The sequence below is a fragment of the Balaenoptera physalus genome (assembly GCF_965194825.1).
Source record: "Balaenoptera physalus genome assembly, chromosome: X".
Lineage (NCBI taxonomy): Eukaryota > Metazoa > Chordata > Mammalia > Artiodactyla > Balaenopteridae > Balaenoptera > Balaenoptera physalus.
Window position 1 is genome coordinate 44,288,887 of NC_138903.1, and position 18,601 is coordinate 44,307,487.

The following is an 18,601-nucleotide window of genomic DNA, read 5'->3' on the forward strand; positions in this document are numbered from 1 at the left end:
TTGGCTTCCCAGAGCTATGAACTTTCAAGTTCTGCATAACAGAGACCATCGTGTCAGATGCCACTTGATTTGTGTAAACCATGAACATTTTGCTGGTCGAATCTGCAAATTCCTTGTTGTCTCTTTGGCACATCTGTTTGTCTCCACCTTTGCTCTTGTTGGCTAATTCACTATACAGAAAGGTTTTTTGGCCACCTTTCCTACACTCCTCCCCAGTGCCCCGCCTTTCTGCAGAGGTCACTTCCACAGCATCATGGGCCATTTCAGAAGTGATCTTGCTCACAGCACTACGAGGGCTGTTTTTCCCTTTGTCCCCACTGGGTGGATAGATTGAATGATGAAGACATTTGCTTCCACCTTCCAACTTCTCCTTGATTTTCTTATGGGCCATCTGGATCACCAGAGGAGATAGTCGGTTGACATAGAAGGAAAGGTCATCCGTAGAACATTCTCCATCAGGGGAGATAACTGCCCTCTGATTGCTAGGAGACTTGGCTGGTGAGGTGGAAGGACTCTGGTTATTGCTGGTGTTTTTGGACGCTGTCATTTCCAGATGTTGGCCTTGAGGTCCTTTGGCCACATAATCCATTTTCAGTTTATCGGCATAGAATCTGTAGCAGTTCCCAGCGGGCAGTTTGTGACATTTGCCCTCTGTGTCTCCTAGTTTATGTCTACAGCTGGAGGATGAGGGGCTAAGTGCATGTTGGAAACACAAGGTGTACTTCTGAAGATCACTGAGTAGACGCTTGAGGACACTTCCAGGATTAGAAGGAGCTCGTTTGAAAAGGCACACTGACATCTCCGTCTAAAAAAAGAAGACCTATCCATAAGACTTTAGGTAGGCTACTTCTTTCCCCTATTGTATTTAGAAGATATATCTTCTAAGTTGCACAGATTAGGGATTTGGCCTTTAGTATTTGCATGGGCGCGTAACACACAATTATATCCATTAATACACGTTCAAGCACAAGTGGCAGCAACAAAAGCTCAGAGTAGATACATTTGTACACTTAACTATATACAAGTGTTATCAATATGTTTGTCAGCTTCATCTGAGTATGTGTGCTTATTTCAATACATGTCAAAAATATGTCAGTGTCTCTGTCTTGTGTGTATATGCACATCAATATATCAATTCATGAGTGTGAACATGTGTCAGTCTGTACTGTTAGTGCGTGAAAATGTGCCTGTGTGTATGTGTGTGCATATGTGTATGTCAATGCACATGTGTGATGTCACCATGTGTAAGCATGTGTCATAATGTGCTGACACCATACCCATTGTATATGTCAACTGTATAGGCCAGCATGTGCATGTTAGTATGTATATTTTGTACATGTGTGTGAATGTAAAAATATGAGTGTGTATATCAGTGTGTCTCTGAATATGAAAATAAGCAAGTGTCGAGTTGAGAGAGCTGCATATGTGTTTATGATATAAATCCAGTAGCATGTATCATGCAGCTATAAACGTATTTATGTTGAAGCATACATTCAGGTATTAGCATACATACTCATCAATATATTAATATATAATTAATGTATAATATATTAATAAATATGTATGTTAAAAATGAATATGTATAAATAGGTGATTGTATAATGACTGTGTATATCGATATATTAGGTATCAGTTTATGTTATATTTATATACTATGTCAATGATTGATGTATGTCAGTGTTGAATACACACTGGCATTTGAGTGTGTCTGTGAGTACATGAGTGGGGATGTCACTGCGTTTGTGTCAATATGTGTATCAGTGTACACAAACATGTACGTTAGTTAATGTGTCACTTTGTTTAAGTTTGTATGTGTGTGTATCAACATGAGGTATATTTATAAGTGAGTATGCCTGTACCTGAGTCTGCATGGTCTGTTTTGATCAAGGCTTGTGTGTATCAATGTGAGTGTGTGTTTATGCATAGTGTGCTTGGATGTATATATAAATGTTTATGTGTATCACATGTGGGCACATTAGTGTGTCTGACTGTGTATAACTGTATATCTTTGCATATGTGTGTAAGTCATTGTTATGACTAGATCACTATACATAAGTTTGTTATTTCAATGCTTGTGTGTGTTTGTCAGTGTCACATGTAGCCAGGCATGTGTGTGGCCTGGCTACAAATTATTATAAATTATTTTATAAATTATTTTTTGTTAAGGTATATACATGTATATATCTATGTGTGTGTCACTTTGTGTAAACGTATATGTGTATATCTATACTTGTGACTGTGTATGCCCATGTTTGGATATGTGTATACATATTGTGTACACATCCACACAGCACTAAGTACCATTGCCCTCTTTGCTCCATTCATTGCTTCATCACCATGAATTCCTGGAAACGTGAGGTCATAATAAGGTCCACTTTTTACAAATGGGCTTAAGTTAAAATCAAGGAGACCTGCATTGTGTGTAGTAAATATGGGCTCCTCTTTTAAAAACAAACACCAGAGACTGGTTCAAGATGGCAGAGTAGAAGGACGTGCTCTCAATCTCTCTTGCGAGAACACCAGAATCACAACTAACTGCTGAACAATCATCGACAGGAAGACACTGGAACTCACCAAAAAGATACCCCACATCCAAAGACAAAGGAGAAGCCACAATGAGATGGTAGGAGGGGCACAATCACAATAAAATCAAATCCCATAACTGCTGGGTGGGTGACTCACAAACTGGAGAACACTTATACCACAGAAGTCCACCCACTGGAGTGAAGGCTCTGAGCCCCATGTCAGCCTCCCGAACCTGCAGGTCCGCAATGGGAGGAGGAATTCCTAGAGAATCAGACTTTGAAGGCTAGTGGGATTTGATTGCAGGACTTCGACAGGACTGGGGGAAACAGAGACGCCACTCTTGGAGGGCACACACAAAGTAGTGTGCGCATAGGGAACAAGGAAGGAGCAGTGACCCCATGGGAGACTGAACCAGACCTACCTGCTAGTGTTGGAGGGTTTCCTGCAGAGGCGGGGGGTGGCTCTGTCTCACCGTGAGGACAAGGACACTGGCAGCAAAAGTTCTGGGAAGTACTCCTTGGCGTGAGCCCTCCCAGAGTCCGCCATTAGCCCCAACAAAGAGCCCGGGTAGGCTCCAGTGTTGGGTCGCCTCAGGCCAAACAACCAACAGGGAGGGAACCCAGCCCCACCCATCAGCATTCAAGCAGATTAGAGTTTTACTGAGCTCTGCCCACCAGAGCAACAGCCGGGTCTACCCACCACCAGTCCCTCCCATCAGGAAACTTGCACAAGCCTCTTAGATAGCCTCATCCACCAGAGGGCAGACAGCAGAAGCAAGAAGAACTACAATCCTGCAGCCTGTGGAACAAAAACCACATTCACAGAAAGAGAGACAAGATGAAAAGGCAGAGGGCTATGTACCAGATGAAGGAACAAGATAAAATCCCAGAAAAACAACTAAATGAAGTGGAGATAGGCAACCTTCCAGAAAAAGAATTCAGAATAATGATAGTGAAGATGATCCAGGACCTCGGAAAAAGAATGGAGGCAAAGATCAAGAAAATGCAAGAAATGTCTAACAAACCTAGAAGAATTAAAGAACAAACAAACAGAGATGACCAATACAATAACTGAAATGAAAACTACACTAGAAGGAATCAATAGCAGAATAACTGAGGCAGAAGAACGGATAAGTGACCTGGAAGACAGAATGGTGGAATTCACTGCTGAGGAACAGAATAAAGAAAAAAGAATGAAAAGAAATGAAGACAGCCTAAGAGACCTCTGGGACAACATTAAATGCAACAACATTCACATTACAGGGGTCCCAGAAAGAGGAGAGAGAGAGAAAGGACCCGAGAAAATATTTGAAGAGATTATAGTCGAAAACTTCCCTAACATGGGAAAGGAAAAAGCCACCCAAGTCCAGGAAGCACAGAGAGTCCCATACAGGATAAACCCAAGGAGAAACATGCCGAGACACATAGTAATCAAATTAGAAAAATTAAAAACAAAGAAAAATTGTTGAAGGCAGCAAGGGAAAAGCGAAAACAGACAAGGGGATTCCCATAAGGTTAACAGCTGATTTCTCAGCAGAAACACTACAAGCCAGAAGGGAGTGGCATGATATACTTAAAGTGATGAAAGGGAAGAACCTACAACCAAGATTACTCTACCCGGCAAGGATCTCATTCAGATATGATGGAGAAATCAAAAGCTTTACAGACAAGCAAAAGCTAAGAGAATTCAGCACCACCAAACCAGCTCTACAACAAATGCTAAAGGAACTTCTCTAAGTGGGAAACACAAGAGAAGAAAAGGACCTACAAAAACAAACCCAAAACAATTAAGAAAATGGCAATAGGAACATACATATCGATAATTACCTTAAACATGAATGGGTTAAATGCTCCAACCAAAAGACACAGGCTTGCTGAATGGATACAAAAACAAGACCCATATATATGCTGTCTACAAGAGACCCACTTCAGACCTAGGGACACATACAGACTGAAAGTGAGGGGATGGAAAAAGATATTCCATGCAAATGGAAATCAAAAGAAAGCTGGAGTAGCAATACTCGTATCAGATAAAATAGACTTTAAAGTAATGTTACAAGAGACAAGGAAGGACACTACATAATGATCAAGGGATCAATCCAAGAAGAAGATATACCAATTATAAATATTTTTACACCCAACATAGGAGCACCTCAATACATAAGGCAACTGCTAACAGCTATAAAAGAGGAAATCGACAGTAACACAATAATAGTGGGGGACTTTAACACCTCACTTACACCAATAGACAGATCTTCCAAACAGAAAATTAATAAGGAAACAGAAGCTTTAAATGACACAATAGACCAGATAGATTTAATTGATATTTATAGGACATTCCATCCAAAAACAGCAGATTACACTTTCTTCTCAAGTGCTCATGGAACATTTTCCAGGATAGATCACATCTTGGGTCACAAATCAAGCCTCAATAAATTTAAGAAAATTGAACTCACATCAAGCACCTTTTCTGACCACAACGCTATGAGATTAGAAATGAATTACAGGGAAAAAAAAACATAAAAAACACAAATACATGGAGGCTAAACAATATGTTACTAAATAACCAAGGGATCACTGAAGAAATCAAAGAGGAAATAAAAAAATACCGAGAGACAAATGACAAAGAAAACACGACAATCCAAAACCTATGGGATGCAGCAAAAGCAGTTCTAAGAGGGAAATTTATAGCTATACAAGCCTACCTAAACAATTAAGAAAAATCTCAAATAAACAATCTAACCTTACACCTAAAGGAACTAGAGAAAGAAGAACAAACAAAACCCAAAGTTAGCAGAAGGAAAGAAATCATAAAGATCAGAGCAGAAATTAGTGAAATAGAAACAAAGAAAACAATAACAAAGATCAATAAAACTAAAAGCTGGTTCTTTGAGAAGATAAACAAAATTGATAAACCATTAGCAAGACTCATCAAGAAAAAGAGGGAGAGGACTCAAATCAATAAAATTAGAAATGAAAAAGGAGAAGTTACAACAGACACTGCAGAAATACAAAGCATCCTGAGAGACTACTACAAGCAAATCTATGCCAATAAAATGGACAACCTGGAAGAAATGGACAAATTCTTAGAAAGTTATAACCTTCCAAAACTGAACCACGAAGAAATAGAAAATATGAACAGACCAATCACAATTGATGAAATTGAAAGTGTGATTGAAAATCTTCCAACAAACAGAAGTCCAGGACCAGATGGCTTTACAGGTGAATTCTATCAAACATTTAGAGAAGAGTTAACACCCATCCTTCTCAAACTCTTCCAAAAAATTGCAGATGGAGGAACACTCCCGATCTCATTTTATGAGGCCACCATCACCCTGATATCAAAACCAGACAAAGATACTACAAAAAAAGAAAATTACAGACCAATGCCACTGATGAATGTAGATGCAAAAATCCTCACCAAAATACTAGCAAACAGAATTCAACAGCATACTAAAGGATCATACACCATGATCAAGTGGGATTTATCCCAGGGATGCAAGGATTCTTCAACATACGCAAATCAATCAATGTGATAAACCATATTAACAAGTTGAAGAATAAAAACCATATGATTATCTCAATAGATGCAGAAAAAGCTTTTGACAAAATTCAACACCCATTTACGATGAAAACTCTCCAGAAAGTGGGCATAGAGGGAACCTACCTCAACATAATAAAGGCCATGTATGACAAACCCACAGCAAACATCATTCTCACTGGTGAAAAACTGCATTTCCTCTAAGATCAGGAACAAGACAAGGATGTGCACTCTCACCTCTATTATTCAACATAGTTTTGGAAGTCCTAGCCACAGCAATCAGAGATGAAAAAGAAATAAAAGTAATACAAGTTGGAAAAGAAGAAGTAAAACTGTCACTGTTTGCAGATGACATGATACTATACATAGAGAATCCTAAAGATGCCATCAGAAAACTACTAGAGCTAATCAATGAATTTGGTAAAGTTGCAGGATACAAAATTAATGCACAGAAATCTTTTGCATTCCTATATACTAATGATGTAAAATCTGAAAGAGAAATTAAGGAAACACTCCCATTTACCATTGCAACAAAAAGAATAAAATGCCTAGGAAGAAACCTACCTAGGGAGACAAAAGACCTGTATGCAGAAAACTATAAGACACTGATGAAAGAAATCAAAGATGATACCAACAGATGGAGAGATATACCATGTTCTTGGATTGGAAGAATCAATATTGTGAACATGACTCTACTACGCAAAGCAATCTACAGATTTAGTGCAATCCCTGTCAAATTACCAATGACATTTTTTTACAGAACTAGAACAAAAAATCTTAAAATTTGTATGGAGACACAAAGGACCCCGAATAGCCCAAGCATTCTTGAGGGAAAAAAGCGGAGCTTCAGGAATCAGACTCCCTGGCTTCAGACTATACTACAAAGCTACAGTAATCAAGACAACATGGTACTGGCAAAAAAACAGAAATATAGATCAATGGAACAAGATAGAAAGCTCAGAGATAAACCCACGCACATATGGTCAACTAATCTATGACAAAGGAGGCAGGGATATACAATGGAGAAAAGACAGTCTCTTCAATAAGTGGTGCTGGGAAAACTGGACAGCTACATGTAAAAGAATGAAATTAGAACACTCCATAACACCATATACAAAAATAAACTCAAAATGGATTAGAGACCTAAATGTAAGACTGGACACTATAAAACTCTTAAAGGAAAACATAGGAAGAACACTCTTTGACATAAATCACAGCAAGACCTTTTTTGATCCTCCTCTTAGAGTAATGGACATGAAAACAAAAATAAACAAATGGGACCTAATGAAACTTCAAAGCTTTTGCACAGCAAAGGAAACCATAAACAAGACCAAAAGACAACCCTCAGAATGGGAGAAAATATTTGCAAATGAATCAACAGACAAAGGATTAATCTCCAAAGTATATAAACAGCTCATGCAGCTCAATGTTTAAAAAACAAACAGCCCAATCAAAAAATGGGCAGAAGAGCTAAATAGATATTTCTCCAAAGAAGACATACAGGTGGCCAAGAAGCACATGAAAAGCTGCTCAACATCACTAATTATTAGAGAAATGCAAATCAAAACTACAATGAGGTATCACCTCAGACCAGTTAGAATAGGCATCATCAGAAAATCTACAAAGAACAAATGCTGGAGAGGGTGTGGAGAAAAGGGAACCCTCTTGCACTGTTGGTGGGAATATAAATTGATACAGCCACTATGGAGAATAGTATGGAGGTTCTTTCAAAAACTAAGAATAGAATTACCATATGACCCAGCAATCCCACTACTGGGCATATACCCAGAGAAAACCATAATTCAAAAAGACAAATGCAGCCGAATGTTCATTGCAGCACTATTTACAATAGCCAGGTCATGGAAGCAACCTAAATGCCCATCAACAGACGAATGGATAAAGAAGATGTGGTACATATATACAATGGAATATTACTCAACCATAAAAAGGAACGAAATTGGGTCATTTGTAGAGACGTGGATGGATCTAGAGACAGTCATACAGAGTGAAGTAAGTCAGAAAGAGAAAAACAAATATCGTGTATTAAAGCATATATGTGGAACCTAGAAAAATGGTACAGATGAACCGGTTTGCAGGGCAGAAAGTGAGACACAGATGTAGAGAACAAATGTATGGACACCAACGGGGGAAAGCGGCGGGGGATGGGGGTGGTGGTGTGATGAATTGGGCGATTGGGATTGACCTGTATACACTGATGTGTATAAAATGGATGACTAATAAGGACCTGCTGTATAAAAAAATAAAATAAAATTCAAAAAATTCAAAAAACAAAAAACCAAAAAAACCCCAAACACCAGGTATATCCTTTTATTAAGACCCCAAAATGGAGTTGGCCACCCCCAACTGAACCCAAGACTCTTTGGAGAATATTTTGTAACTGGTTTTCCCTTCCTCAGGGGCCACTCTCATGACTCCAAAGGCATCTGGTGTCAGAAATGATGTTTCTGGTTATAATATGAGCTTAGGAACACAGAACAAGAAATATTTGACTCCTTTGCACTGAAGCCAAATATCCTGTTCCAATATCAGCTACTCCAGGCTTCTAGGACTGTGAGAGTGACTTGTCATGTGCTCTAATGCCTACCCCAAACCAGCCTGCCTGGTGTAATTTGGGATATTTACACAAAAACGAAAGGATTCCATATCTGACAGTGGTGTGCAAGCGTAATTGCTTTGAACTTTATGCTACCCAACAGCCTGGGTAATCTCTTAGACAACAGGGTAGGGCAACTACAGTTTTTGGTTGCTGTGGATTCGCTCTTCTTCATATCCTCTTTCTTCATTGTTGGACACTGGGCAATGTGGGGCACACAAGTCCATTACAAGCCAGCAAAGAACATTGCAAAGGATCTTGCTTATAAGCCCATATCTTTGTTAAGATAAGCATAGCAAGATTTTTTGCAGTAGGTACCTGAAATTAGGAGAGGGCATTCTGAGCCTCTGTGATAGTGTCATTGTGAGCTACCTGAGCATTGAACTTACTGTGACTGTGAGCTTAGGTCTGTGTTCTCTAGAATATCATAATATTTAAATTTTGGGTCTGTTTGACAATAGTTCTCTTACTATCTCTGAACCAGAGTCCTCAGATTCAGCATTGGGCTCTGGGAATGAGAAAGGGTAGGCTCAGAGGCTAAGTCTATACCTTAGGTGAGTCTTGCTTCTCAGTATCCTTGATCACAATAATTTCTTCTTCTTCCAGGCTCTCCAGGTTTAAGTCACCTCTTGAATTGGAACCAGCAGTATCCTATGGAATTAAAGGGCAAGATTCTTGTGAGAAGTTGGTTTTTGAGACTTCTCCAAGCTGACCCGCTAGGCTACTACTTCAAAGCATGAATGTCATGTCTCCTATTATCCCCTTTCTTTCTGAAGGAAAAGTAGGCTTGTAAGGCTAGCTAGTCTTTGAAGAATGAGATAAAGCTCCCTCTACAAATTACTACTCCCTCCCACCCCACTGAAGGTATTCACAAAGCCATCAGTCTCAGGAACCATATTCCATTAAACATCAACCTTTTGGAAAGGGTTCCCCCCCCAAATTTTCTGACATGGTGTCTTCCATGCTTTCACTCTTTTAGCCCTACCAGCAACCTAAGTGGCTTATAAAATGAGATTTGGTATCAAGAATGACAGTAAATTCCGAACCAGGGATCATGGGCTCATGAGAATGATGGCTTCCCACCTGAGTCCCCGTCACCTTTCCACCCTCTACCACAACCTTTCCCTTTCCTCATGCTGAAACTGATAACCCTTCTCAGCATCTTCCCACCCATTCCAACTCTGAGGGAAGCAGAGAGTACCCACCTTAGAATCTTTATCTTCCATGTTGAGGGTGGACACATCAACAAAGCATATCTGCATCAAATTAAGATGGTGAATTTAGAAAAATTCTAGAGAAAAGGCCTTAATTTCTCTGTGAGATGACAGTAGCACCTACCTTATCGGGTTCTTGTGAGGATTGATTGAGATAGTGCATGTAAAGCTTTAGTACAGTACCTAGACATAGTTAAGTACTCAATAAACCATAGACAAATGATTTTTATTAGGCAGACAGAACCTTTTTTTAATTTTTGAATTTTATTTTATTTATTTATTTTATACAGCAGGTTCTTATTGGTCATCAATTTTATACACATCAGTGTATACATGTCAATCCCAATCACCCAATTCAGCACACCACCATCCCCACCCCCCCACGGCTTTCCCCCCTTGGTGTCCATACGTTTGTTCTCTACATCTGTGTCTCAACTTCTAGGCAGACAGAATCTTAATGTTACTATGCTTCCTAAATGAGAACACCTACCTGTGAGAGAGAAAGAGGCCCAAAATACAATATCCACATTTATTGAGAAAACTGAGAAGAGAGATGGCTTGCCCAACTGACACAGACTCAAAAGTGGAACTTGTGACAGTTACAGAAAGACAGAGAAGATGAAAAGGCAGAGGGCTATGTACCAGATGAAGGAACAAGAAAAAACCCCAGAAAAACAACTAAATGAAGTGGAGATAGGCAACCTTCCAGAGAAAGAATTCAGAATAATGATAGTGAAGATGATCCAGGACCTCGGAATAAGAATGGAGGCAAAGATTGAGAAGATGCAAGAAATGATTAACAAAGACCTAGAAGAATTAAAGAACAAACAAACAGAGATGACCAATACAATAACTGAAATGAAAATTACACTAGAAGGAATCAATAGCAGAATAACTGAGGCAGAAGAACGGATAAGTGACCTGGAAGACAGAATGGTGGAATTCACTGCTGCGGAACAGACTAAAGAAAAAAGAATGAAAAGAAATGAAGACAGCCTAAGAGACCTCTGGGACAACATTAAACGCAACAACATTCGCATTATAGGGGTCCCAGAAGGAGAAGAGAGAGAGAAAGGACCAGAGAAAATATTTGAAGAGATTATAGTCGAAAACTTCCCTAACATGGGAAAGGAAATAGCCACCCAAGTCCAGGAAGCGCAGAGAGTCCCATACAGAATAAACCCAAGGAGAAACACGCCGAGACACATAGTAATCAAAGTGGCAAAAATTAAAGACAAAGAAAAATTATTGAAAGCAGCAAGGGAAAAACGACAAATAACATACAAGGGAACTCCCATAAGGTTAACAGCTGATTTCTCATCAGAAACTCTGCAAGCCAGAAGGGAGTGGCATGATATACTTAAAGTGATGAAAGGGAAGAACCTACAACCAAGATTACTCTACCCGGCAAGGATCACATTTAGATTTGATGGAGAAATCAAAAGCTTTACAGACAAGCAAAAGCTAAGAGAATTCAGCACCACCAAACCAGATCTACAACAAATGCTAAAGGAACTTCTCTAAGTGGGAAACACAAGAGAAGAAAAGGACCTACAAAAACAAACCCAAAACAATTAAGAAAATGGTCATAGGAACATACATATCGATAATTACCTTAAACGTGAATGGATTAAACGCCCCAACCAAAAGACATAGACTGGCTGAATGGATACAAAAACAAGACCCATATATATGCTGTCTACAAGAGACCCACTTTAGACCTAGGGACACATACAGACTGAAAGTGAGGGGATGGAAAAAGATATTCCATGCAAATGGAAATCAAAAGAAAGCTGGAGTAGCTATACTCATATCAGATAAAATAGACTTTAAAATAAAGAATGTTACAAGAGACAAGGAAGGACACTACATAATGATCCAGGGATCAATCCAAGAAGAAGATATAACAATTATAAATATATAGGCACCCAACATAGGAACACCTCAATACATAAGGCAACTGCTAACAGCTATAAAAGAGGAAATCAACAGTAACACAATAATAGTGGGGGACTTTAACACTTCACTTACACCAATGGACAGATCATCCAAAATGAAAATAAATAAGGAAACAGAAGCTTTAAATGACACAATAGACCAGATAGATTTAATTGATATATATAGGACATTCCATCCCAAAACAGCAGATTACATGTTCTTCTCAAGTGCGCACGGAACATTCTCCAGGATAGATCACATCTTGGGTCACAAATCAAGCCTCAGTAAATTTAAGAAAATTGAAATCATACCAAGCATCTTTTCTGACCACAACGCTATGAGATTAGAAATGAATTACAGCGAAAAAAACGTAAAAAAGACAAACACATGGAGGCTAAACAATACGTTACTAAATAACCAAGAGATCACTGAAGAAATCAAAGAGGAAATAAAAAAATACCTAGAGACAAATGACAATGAAAACACGACGACCCAAAACCTATGGGATGCAGCAAAAGCGGTTCTAAGAGGGAAGTTTATAGCTATACAAGCCTACCTAAAGAAACAAGAAAAATCTCAAGTAAACAATCTAACCTTACACCTAAAGAAACTAGAGAAAGAAGAACAAACAAAACCCAAAGTTAGCAGAAGGAAAGAAATCATAAAGATCAGAGCAGAAATAAATGAAATAGAAACAAAGAAAACAATAGCAAAGATCAATAAAACTAAAAGTTGGTTCTTTGAGAAGATAAACAAAATTGATAAGCCATTAGCCAGACTCATCAAGAAAAAGAGGGAGAGGACTCAAATCAATAAAATCAGAAATGAAAAAGGAGAAGATACAACAGACACCGCAGAAATACAAAGCATCCTAAGAGACTACTACAAGCAACTTTATGCCAATAAAATGGACAACCTGGAAGAAATGGACAAATTCTTAGAAAGGTATAACCTTCCAAGACTGAACCAGGAAGAAACAGAAAATATGAACAGACCAATCACAAGTAATGAAATTGAAACTGTGATTAAAAATCTTCCAACAAACAAAAGTCCAGGACCAGATGGCTTCACAGGTGAATTCTATCAAACATTTAGAGAAGAGCTAACACCCATCCTTCTCAAACTCTTCCAAAAAATTGCAGAGGAAGGAACACTCCCAAACTCATTCTATGAGGCCACCATCACCCTGATACCAAAACCAGACAAAGACACTACAAAAAAAAGAAAATTACAGACCAATATCACTGATGAATATAGATGCAAAAATCCTCAACAAAATACTAGCAAACAGAATCCAACAACACATTAAAAGGATCATACACCACGATCAAGTGGGATTTATCCCAGGGATGCAAGGATTCTTCAATATACGCAAATCAATCAATGTGATACACCATATTAACAAATTGAAGAATAAAAACCATATGATCATCTCAATAGATGCAGAAAAATCTTTTGACAAAATTCAACACCCATTTATGATAAAAACTCTCCAGAAAGTGGGCATAGAGGGAACCTACCTCAACATAATAAAGGCCATATATGACAAACCCACAGCAAACATCATTCTCAATGGTGAAAAACTGAAAGCATTTCCTCTAAGATCAGGAATGAGACAAGGATGTCCACTCTCACCACTATTATTCATCATAGTTCTGGAAGTCCTAGCCACGGCAATCAGAGAAGAAAAAGAAATAAAAGGAATACAAATTGGAAAAGAGGAAGTAAAACTGTCACTGTTTGCGGATGACATGATACTATACATAGAGAATCCTAAAACTGCCACCAGAAAACTGCTAGAGCTAATTAATGAATATGGTAAAGTTGCAGGATACAAAATTAATGCACAGAAATCTCTTGCATTCCTATACACTAATGATGAAAAATCTGAAAGAGCAATTATGGAAACACTCCCATTTACCATTTGCAACAAAAAGAATAAAATACCTAGGAATAAACCTACCTAGGGAGACAAAAGACCTGTATGCAGAAAACTATAAGACACTGATGAAAGAAATTAAAGATGATACCAACAGATGGAGAGATATACCATGTTCTTGGATTGGAAGAATCAACATTGTGAAAATGAGTATACTACCCAAAGCAATCTACAGATTCAATGCAATCCCTATCAAATTACCAATGGCATTTTTTACGGAGCTAGAACAAATCATCTTAAAATTTGTATGGAGACACAAAAGACCCCGAATAGCCAAAGCAGTCTTGAGGCAAAAAAATGGAGCTGGAGGAATCAGACTCCCTGACTTCAGACTATACTACAAAGCTACAGTAATCAAGACAATATGGTACTGGCACAAAAACAGAAACATAGATCAATGGAACAAGATAGAAAGCCCAGAGATTAACCCACGCACCTATGGTCAACTAATCTATGACAAAGGAGGCAAAGATATACAATGGAGAAAAGACAGTCTCTTCAATAAGTGGTGCTGGGAAAACTGGACAGCTACATGTAAAAGAATGAAATTAGAATACTCCCTAACACCAGACACAAAAATAAACTCAAAATGGATTAGAGACCTAAATATAAGACTGGACACTATAAAACTCTTAGAGGAAAACATAGGAAGAACACTCTTTGACATAAATCACAGCAAGATCTTTTTTGATCCACCTCCTAGAGTAATGGAAATAAAAACAAAAATAAACAAGTGGGACCTAATGAAACTTCAAAGCTTTTGCACAGCAAAGGAAAGCATAAACAAGACGAATAGACAACCCTCAGAATGGGAGAAAATATTTGCAAATGAATCAACGGACAAAGGATTAATCTCCAAAATATATAAACGGCTCATTCAGCTCAATATCAAAGAAACAAACACCCCAATCCAAAAATGGGCAGAAGACCTAAATAGACATTTCTCCAAAGAAGACATACAGATGGCCACGAAGCACATGAAAAGATGCTCAACATCACTAATTATTAGAGAAATGCAAATCAAAACTACAATGAGGTATCACCTCACTCCTGTTAGAATGGGCATCATCAGAAAATCTACAAACAACAAATACTGGAGAGGGTGTGGAGAAAAGGGAACCCTCTTGCACTGTTGGTGGGAATGTAAATTGATACAGCCACTATGGAGAATAGTATGGAGGTTCTTTCAAAAACTAAGAATAGAATTACCATATGACCCAGCGATCCCACTACTGGGCATATACCCAGAGAAAACCGTAATTCAAAAAGACACATGCAGCTGAATGTTCATTGCAGCACTATTTACAATAGCCAGGTCATGGAAGCAACCTAAATGCCCATCAACAGACGAATGGATAAAGAAGATGTGGTACATATATACAATGGAATATTACTCAGCCATAAAAAGGAACGAAATTGAGTCATTTGTTGAGACGTGGATGGATCTAGAGACTGTCATACAGAGTGAAGTAAGTCAGAAAGAGAAAAACAAATATCATATATTAATGCATGTATGTGGAACCTAGAAAAATGGTACAGATGAGCCAGTTTGCAGGGCAGAAGTTGAGACACAGATGTAGAGAATGGACATATGGACACCAAGGGGGGAAAACTGCGGTGAGGTGGGGATGGTGGTGTGCTGAATTGGGCGATTGGGATTGACATGTATACACTGATGTGTATAAAATTGATGCCTAATAAGAACCTGCAGTATAAAAAGCAAACAAAACAACTAATACTAAACTTTCATTGGGTTATTTGTATGGAAATATGTTAATATAAATGTTTCAGACATTACATGAAATTTCTAAAAATCTTATATTTGTATTTGTATGGAAGTATGTATGGAAATATGTTAATATAAATGTTTCAGACATGAAATTTCTAAAAATCTTATATTTGTATTTGTATGGAAATATGTATGGAAATATGTTAATATAAATGTTTCAGACATTACATGAAATTTCTAAAAATCTTATATGTTCTGGTATAATGTTATAAGTAATAATCCTAGTTATTACTTTAAAATGTATATCTCAGAAATAACTAATTTTCTTGTCAACTGCATTATTATGAACTTTCATCAAATCTTTTACCGTGGTCATTTTTAAGTCTTTTGTCATTTACAGACAGTTCTGGGTGTACTCTGATGATTTTGCAAATATGTTCCTATAAAAGGGTTTCATCTTCAAGAAATTCATGGAAAAGACTCTGACAAGTACAGGTTTCTGGTAACTGACTGTACTGCTGAACTGAATGAATAAGCATTTTCAGAACTCTGATGAAAAACTGATGAACTCATAAAAGTGCTAACAAAAGATCAAGATGAAAAAAAACAATTAATTACATGGGACTGAGTGAACTGATGAGGATGAGTATAATTTTTGTGACTTTCTGTCTGAATTAAAAAAAAAAATCCCACAAGGACTCAGAGGCAAAGAATATACAAATCAATTTTCACTGAAAAGTAAAGGAGCTGTTACAGTGGAGGATTACTGGACTGAATGTCAATATTATGACATAGTATGAGTGTGTTTCATGTTTGGTAATTGCAATCATTGTTGCTTTTGTTGTGGTCATCCATGTCCAATGCTTGGTGTCAGTCTATTTATCTCTTGTAAAAATAAAATACAGTGTGTGTGTGTGAAAAAAAAAAAAAAGTGGAACTTGTATTAGAACTCAATTCCCCTGGCTCCCAGTTTGGAGCACTTTCTACTACATTAATGTTGCCAAAATGTGGTGTTTTTACTATTGATGACATAGAAGATTTTAAGTGGTACATGGATAAACATTTCTGTGTTTAATAGGTGCTTTATATTGTTATTCATTAGGAAAAATACATATTTTGCCCTCCTGAAGGAGTCCAGCTTTAGGGTAGCTTACTGGTAGCTAGGCGACATTATTATGACTTCAGAGGTGTGAGATAATAGAGTCTGGTAACTAGGCAACCACCACCCCTGGCTCCCCTCAGTCTCCCCCACCAGCCTCCCCTCCTCAGCTCCTTCACATCACTCCTCATCTTGCCCCTCCCTTGAATTGTCCCTGTGTTATGTATGAGCATATTGGTCCCCCACAGACCTTACTGAGCTTGATTCCTTAGAGAAATCACAGTATCACTATCCATTAGTCTATCCTGGGCTCCAGGATATCTATACCCAAATGCCAAGCCTTTCTTGGTAGGAGTCATTTTGTATATTACCACTTTCTGGTCCTGATCTTGCTGTCCTGTTGGGCTGTAGAGATCTACCTTGCACATGCTCTTGTGGCTATGTAACCAGTCAATATTATTATCAGACATCTGGAAAGAGAAAGAAAATAAATCTGAAAGTCTTATATATGACTTTTAGAAACTGAATCAGTTTGAATAAGAATCCCTGAAGGGGTTTCTGAAACCCATCTCTGTTTCATATAGGTTGAGGCTAGGAACTGGTCGGGTAAGCCATGGGGGAAGGACACTCTGAAATGTTTGAACCTGATGATCAAGATCATTATCTTTTAGCTCAATCCATAGTCGTCTTTAATTTAGCTTCCCCACACCAGGTATTTGGAACCATGGGAGTATCATATTGACTTGGGGAAATGCCAGTCAGGAAAAATGACAGACTGGGAAGTAAATTTAAAAGGAGGTCTAGAGACTGTGGGGTTAAATTTAGTGATTTACTTCTCCCCAACCCCATTAACTAAATCTCACCTGTATCCTCTTTTCTTTATCCACTCTTGGGTACCTTCAAAGAGTCAAGCTCACCTCATCCCCTTTAACTGAATTTTAGCTAAACCTAGTCTAATCCGAGTCTTTCTCATTACATTAAAGAAAGTGAAATTACTTACCACATAGGGCCACTAGAAAAGACTAAGGTCAATACCAGTAAAGTGAATAATTCTTTTTATTAAAACAACATATAGAACAAGTTTCTGAATACTGGGAACACTCAGTCTAATAGCCATAAGTATAACTAAGAGACAAATGTCTGCGGGAAGACCAGACCCTGATCCCATAGCACAAAGTTTATTTGAAAGAGAGAATAATCTCTGCCAACTTCCTTCAACCCCCCTGCCACCTCCCACCCCAGCCTGGAGCTAAAAGTAAAAAGGAAATGGCAGAAGCCACTGATTTTTCCCTATGTAAGACACGTTTGGGAAGATACAGTTAAGAGCTCAGTAGAATTGTTTTGGTATCTGGGGTTGAATTTGATTTATCTTTAAAATTTAACAAGAGAAACCTTTTGGGCCAAGTATTAGAGGGCAGTTGAATTCCTTTCCCTTCACTTCCTTCAAAATTTAGACCCCTTTAACCTCTAGCTCCCTCCCTCCCTCCCCCTTCTTTCTGCCTTCTCTCCCCTTCTCTCCCTCAGCCCTTCCTTCCCTCTCTCTTCCTCCCTCCCTCCCTCCATTCTCCCTCCCTCCCTCCTTCCCCCTCTCTCCCTCCCTTCCTCTCTCCCTCCCTCCTGCTGCCTCTCTCTTCCTCTCTCACTCTCAACATTTTAATAACAACTATCCTCTGATGGCTAGCCTTTCACAGGATACTACTACATTTAGACACTTTACTATTCCCCCTACCCCTCTCCATCTCATTCCCCCAGATCTCCTTGGACTCTCCCTTCAAAAATCTCTAGAAATCCCTGAAAAAAGTTTTAGGAAGAGGTTTTCCACATCCTCAGAAGAGGGAGTTTCTTTTTTTTCAAGAGCTAGAGAACACTAGCCTAGAGAAAAAGAGGGGGAGGCATAGAGGTCCCTCATGTGATTTGGATATAGCCTCAGTCCAAATCCTAAAAAAAACTGTAAAAAATAAAATTTATGAACTTATTACCTTGATAATGAAGTTATTTTAGA

At 38.4% G+C, this 18,601-nt stretch overlaps 1 protein-coding gene across 1 annotated transcript in view; it reads right to left on the reverse strand.

Moving 5' to 3' along the window:
- The window catches only part of AKAP4 (A-kinase anchoring protein 4), a gene marked incomplete at both ends in the record, with an annotated part of 18,170 nt that extends 1,101 nt beyond the window's left edge, over positions 1-17,069 (reverse strand). Inside the window, 4 exons of the mRNA XM_082446779.1 lie at positions 6-805; positions 9,230-9,331; positions 9,886-9,936; positions 16,971-17,069. Coding sequence (XP_082302905.1) covers positions 6-805; positions 9,230-9,331; positions 9,886-9,936; positions 16,971-17,069 — 1,052 coding nt within the window. The remainder of the gene's footprint in view (positions 1-5; positions 806-9,229; positions 9,332-9,885; positions 9,937-16,970) is intronic.
- Positions 17,070-18,601: the final 1,532 nt, after the last annotated feature.